At 34.3% G+C, this 5,961-nt stretch overlaps 1 protein-coding gene across 1 annotated transcript in view; it reads left to right on the top strand.

Annotated features, from left to right (window-relative positions):
- Positions 1-911: 911 nt before the first annotated feature.
- LOC106459429 (papilin-like) overlaps positions 912-5,961 on the top strand; it is a gene marked incomplete at its 5' end in the record, with an annotated part of 78,857 nt that continues 73,807 nt past the window's right edge. The window contains one exon of the mRNA XM_022385930.1: positions 912-972. Coding sequence (XP_022241638.1) covers positions 912-972 — 61 coding nt within the window. The remainder of the gene's footprint in view (positions 973-5,961) is intronic.

Raw genomic sequence — 5,961 nt, 5'->3', positions numbered from 1 at the left:
CAAAGCTACACAAAGGGCTATCTGTGCTCTGCCCACCACGGGTATCGAAACCCGGTTTCTAGCGGTGTAAGTCCGCAAACATACCGCTGTGCCACTGGGGGGCTTCAACAGAGAAAGCATCTAGTTAAATCTGATTTGACGTAATTCACCTGCACCATAAATTCAATCTCTTTCATCACACAGAATTCTAATATTGGAAAGTATGGTATGGTTTGAGGTTAAGCTAAAATAAAATTATACAAATAAATCATTCCTTCGGTTTGATATTCGACCATGAAAACACAATTATCAAAAACAACTTTTTAATACTATGTTGAGTAGTATATTAATTAATGACCGTTCACATTAAAGCAACAAGTTAATTCCTTACCTATATTAAACATTTTGAACATCAACGACCTGTCATCTTGACAATGAAGTAGACACTTTTTAACTAATGTTTTATTCTGAGGACTAAACAAGAATATATACTTATATTGAATGCATTATATTAATGTCAATTTATTTGTTGTTTTATCGGGCTGGGTGTGTCCCAGAATTTAACGTGCCCAAACTGTTAATACGGGCATTCTTGGTTCGCGACCTGTTGCCTCATAAACATGCTTCAAATTTTGGAGTCGTGAGTGTACTAAGAGTGACGGTCGAATTCCACTAGTTGATCAGACAAGCGCAGCACAAGAGTTGGCGGTGGGTGTCGTTGATTAGCTGCCTTCCTTTTAGTATATCATTCCAAAATTAGGGAGGGTTATGTGCAGGTAGTCCTTGCGTAGCTTTGCGCAAAATTCTGAATCAAACAGTTGTTTTTATAAATCAGTATCCTTCATTTTGAATTTGTCTGTTCAGCATAGTTTTTAGTGTGTATTGTTGATTATTATTTTTTAAGACGATATACTAATATATTTATTCCACAGGTCGTTTACGCTGGTCTTAAGCATAATTCTACTTCTTGTACCGGATCTTTACGCTCGACATGTAAGTATTTTAGTTGTAGAAAGATAGATTTAATGAATTTCATTGCAAGTATTTAATTTCCTGTGTTAAATGTTCTCTTTTTTTTTCTTTAACCGGAAACTTACATGAGCTCTTGAAAAAATAAACTTCTTTTCCACCTCATTGTTGTGGAATAATCCTACTTTGCCACAAATTTGTAACAAATGACTTACATAAATTTTGTTGCGACAACTACCGTGTTTGTTGTGTACCAGTGGGCCTAATGAGTGAAACTCTTCATCGACAATGGATATTAGTGAAAAAAGTATGGTTAGAATACCATTATTACACACTCTTCTAATTATTGAATATCCCTAAGGCATTAAAACAAATGCCGTGTTAAAAAAATTAATAAGCTTAATACAAATGTCTTATGACAAGTATAATTATCTCTCTCTATATAGCTAATTTTTAAGCTTTTACAAAATTCCAGTTTCTTACTTTTAATTGTTTAGGTTACCAAAGTTTCATTGTTATCAACTGTCTATGACATTACTATAATCCACTTTTTAACCTTTAAGCAAGTTGTTTTCGACCTTTCAATGTCGCGTAACCCGAGTCAGTCCTTTAGGCCAGCGGCGTACCCCTAATGCATATAATGTAGTAAAAAAAAATAGTGATTAATATTAATAAATAAGGTAAATCAAGAAAAATAATTCAAGGTTAAATCAACAATACGCACACATTTGTGACTCACCGAGACTGCCCTCCAATTTTGAGGCGTAGGCTTTATTCAGGGGCGGTGCATATAAGAAGCTTGGAAAGGCTTAGCCTCCCGATATTGGAGAAGAGAGATAAGTCACCTCTGACCGTCGGAGAGTCAACCCCCTTGAACACCTGTCGTGAAAAACAAGCAGCCTCCCCCCAAAAAATGTCTCTTACAAGGCATATTCTCACTAATTCAAAAATATTATCTCGCGTATGTGACAGCCTACCCAAACAAGAGACTCCCACGCCACCTATGTGTTTGTTTTCTTTTCAAATTATTTCCAACGGTTCTCGCCTACTCTCAAGAATAGTTTTTGCGTACCCCAGGTAGCACGCATACCCCAGGTCTATTCCATTATTATGATACATTTTCTAACTTTCTATTGTCTATACATTTCAACACCATATTGTCCTAAATTGTTTTAGCAGTTAATATAATAATAATTTTGGGGACAAGAGGGGGACAATTTGAATTTTTCACATTGTAGCAACATCCCAGTGTGTTGCCTTATAATGTTAAGTTTTTCGATTTTCTGTTGCACATAAAGAAATACCCAAATATTTATGTTTTAACTATTGATGCGTGAAGAGCTCAGGGGTGTTTGTGCAGCAAAATAAGTTATAAATTAATTTATTTTGAAATTACATATGACATCTAGACATCGCATTTATCACATATCCGATTTTAACGATTATAAGTTAAGTTTTAAGATGATGTGATTTATTTTACACATGTTTAAATCGTTGCACAAAACATCAGTATAATAAAGTTCTATTAGCTGAGACGAATATGTGTTTTGGTATATAATGGAAGTATCATGGTGAATAGTTGGGCAGAGACGTGGGCATGCGCATTACTTACAGGATTATATTAGATATCACCTGGACGTAGAAATATCCTAGATCAGCGGTTCTCAAATTTTAATAACCCGAGGACACTTTTCAATTTAAAATGTTTTTGTGGACCCCAAAACCTGTCGATGTTTTTTTTTTAAAGAAAAGATTCCGTGTACCTGAAAAGCTGTATTCCAAAATAAAATGGTTAAATTCACACAAATTCAATGTTACGGAAAAAAAATATTCTTTAATTCATATTTTTCAAAATATTTTTATGAAATATTTGATATGACTCGCGGACCCCAGTTTGAGAAATGCTGTCCTGGATCACTTCAAAAAACACACGATAAAACTCTAACGTTTTTGACAGTTTTAACTACCAATAGTCCCCAGTGGCACAGCGATATGTCTGCGGACTTACAACGCTAGAATCCGGGTGTCGATACCCGTGGTGGGCAGATCACAGATAGCCCATCGTGTAGTTTTGTGCGTAATTACAAACAAACAAATAACTACCAATAGCGCTAGAGTTTTATCGTTTTTTTTTTGTGACAAGTTTTTATTTTCTTTATTGTTGCTGTTTTACAAAAATGTGTTTAAAACATGCATACCAGAAAAAATGTTTTTTATTTTAATTTTATGCGTATTATTAATTAAAAGCTAACAATGGGTTTTATGTGTAAAAGAAAAGAGCAACGAAATATCAGTATTGTTGGTTGAGCGAGTTAACAATTTAAATCTTTAAGATGTAATATAGTTTGTGTCAGCACAGACCTGTGTGGTTCTTTAGATGTTTGCTTTCAACTAAACCATATGTTGGGGAGTCTAGACGCAAATGTCGTTGATATTCCAAATTCAGAGATTAAGTTAACCTTAACACCCTGGTGGTCTGTTCTTAACATCTTGCAAGCTTTACTTGTAAATCAGCCAGTGACTTTCCATGACTGGTTGTACGTGATGAAAATCAGGAAAGATGTGAGAAACGGTCATGTCTTCCCATTCATTTCTTTCTCTGAATAACTTGCGAATTAACAATTAAAGATGTTTATTTCTAACACGGCGAAGGTCCTGCTCCTGCAGATTAGTTGCAAACGACCATTCATGATTCAGTTCATACGTTATGTAGGTAGTATTTGCTTTTAAATTCTCACTATGTTTTGCTTTGCTCTAGATTTTATTCCAAATGTTCCTTATTAAAGATTGGTAAGCATTCTAGCGTAGGACTTCCTTCTTATTGACGTTAAACTTACCAATAATTTATAACCATACATTTATATAGTCATGAACCAACAATATTTTTATTTTGTTATTGAGGCTCCTTTTATTTCCAGTTCTGTTTCATAATCCCAGGTGATTAAATCAGTATTTTTTTTATTGCGCATAATTACTCAATCCAGTTTTCACTCGCACGAAATTACCATGACTGGTTTAGCGCCCTTTCATAAATGTAAACATGAATCATTTCTTTGTCGTCAGTTTGTACCTGTTAAAGTTATTTAACTTTATTAAACACATGTGTTGACATTTATACCACGTAGTTGACACGGCCCTAGCCACTTTGACCATTGGTCTACAATGAATGTGTAACGCTAGAGATTTACAGATGGGTTCAAGACTTGACTGGCTTTTTAAACACAATTTATGTATCAAATTACTTATGGGTTCATAGTTGGTTACAGGTTCCCTAATAACATATAAGTCAAACATAAAATATAAACAAAAATACCATCAACATTCCAATTAATCCCACTAACAACTGCTGAAGTTCTCTCTGTATTTTGTAATGAAAATAAATGATTTCAACGATTTTTTCGTAGTTCTTTACATTGGGTGCTGTAACAGTCAAAAACATAACATTACTTAACATGATAAAATATGTAGACCCTACTAGTAGTAAAAGGTATAATAACAAGTCGGTAATTTTGAGGGCTAAATTCTTTACTGAATAAATAAATATCAACCTTATAATTGATTGTTAATTATTGAAAAATCAACCAGCAACCCCCTTCTGATACCGACAAATTTGCTTAACGTTTCAGCGAAACACCTTAGTTTCTGGTAGATATTCGAAGCACGGTTAGTTTATGTGAGAGCTTTATGTACCTAAAGTCTAAGTGATACGAGTATTTACAGTCTTTGCGCACATCCAGAGTCCATTCTGTATTTCAAGTCTCTACTCGTGCAGAATGCTATTGATAAAATACAAGTTCGTGTGAATAGTTTATCTGTTTGTCATTTTTAAAACGATTCTTTATGCAAAATATACGTGAAACACGTTGTTCCTTGTCTTACTTCCATATTACTAAGACTAAACATTTCTACTCTACATGGGGTGGGGCTAAAGGCTAATTAGTTGAGCTAATTATTATTCCAATTAGGAAAGAGAAGATAAAAAAAATCCTTCCCCAGTTAAGCTAATACCTTAACTAGTATAACGGGTAATAGAGATTAGTTTAAAAAAAAACTTCCTCACGACATTGAACCAGCCAGAACCAGTAGTGCAGAGGTATGTGAAAAGCAAAAACTAGTTTAGCTAAGTTTCAATGACACAGCTTAAAGTTACAAAAAGTTTTAAAATTTGACCACATCGTATGGAAAAGCATTAATTTACACTCAAACAGTTAATTATTTATATATAAAATTAAAAGGAGTACAATGTTAAAATAATTGCACAAATGCAGTTTTGAATTATTTACTCAATTATTTACTGAAAATTGGAAATTTATTTTAATCATTAGGAAAATCGACACCTTATTCATAGTTCTTTCATCAACTTTTCTATTCTGATGTCTCCCTCCGGTTCAACGGTAAGTTTGATGGCTTATAACGCTAAAAACCGAGTTTCGATACCCGTGGTGAGCACAGCACAGATAGCCCATTGTGTAGGTTTGTGCTTAACTACAAACTGATACCCCCCTCCACCCAAGTAATCAGTCGAAGTGATACAGTGAGTAACCGCTTCATAAATTTACCAACTCTGTGGAACGTGAAGACAGGCATTACCATGAATATAGACAAAAATTATCATCATTTTAAAACATAAGACATGCATTACCATGTATACAGACAATAGTTACATCACTGTGGAACACTGAAACACAGACACGTATTACCATGTATACAGATAAGAGTTACCAACACTGTGAAACATCGAAATATAGACACGTATTTCCGTGTATACAGACAAGAGTTACCAACACTGTGAAACATCGAAATATAGACACGTATTACCGTGTATACAGACAAGAGGTACCAACACTGTGAAACATCGAAATATGGACTCGTATTACCATGTATACAGACATGAGTTACCAACACTGAGAAACATCGAAACACGCACACGTATTATAATATACACCTGGAAAAAAGTTAAGCACCCCCGTGTTTTTCAAGTGATTCGGATTCGACGTTCTTGTGACTGATTAT

This window comes from Limulus polyphemus, unplaced genomic scaffold (genome assembly GCF_000517525.1).
Source record: "Limulus polyphemus unplaced genomic scaffold, Limulus_polyphemus-2.1.2 Scaffold606, whole genome shotgun sequence".
Taxonomy (NCBI): Eukaryota; Metazoa; Arthropoda; class Merostomata; order Xiphosura; family Limulidae; genus Limulus; species Limulus polyphemus.
This window is presented reverse-complemented; position numbering and strand designations above follow the sequence as displayed.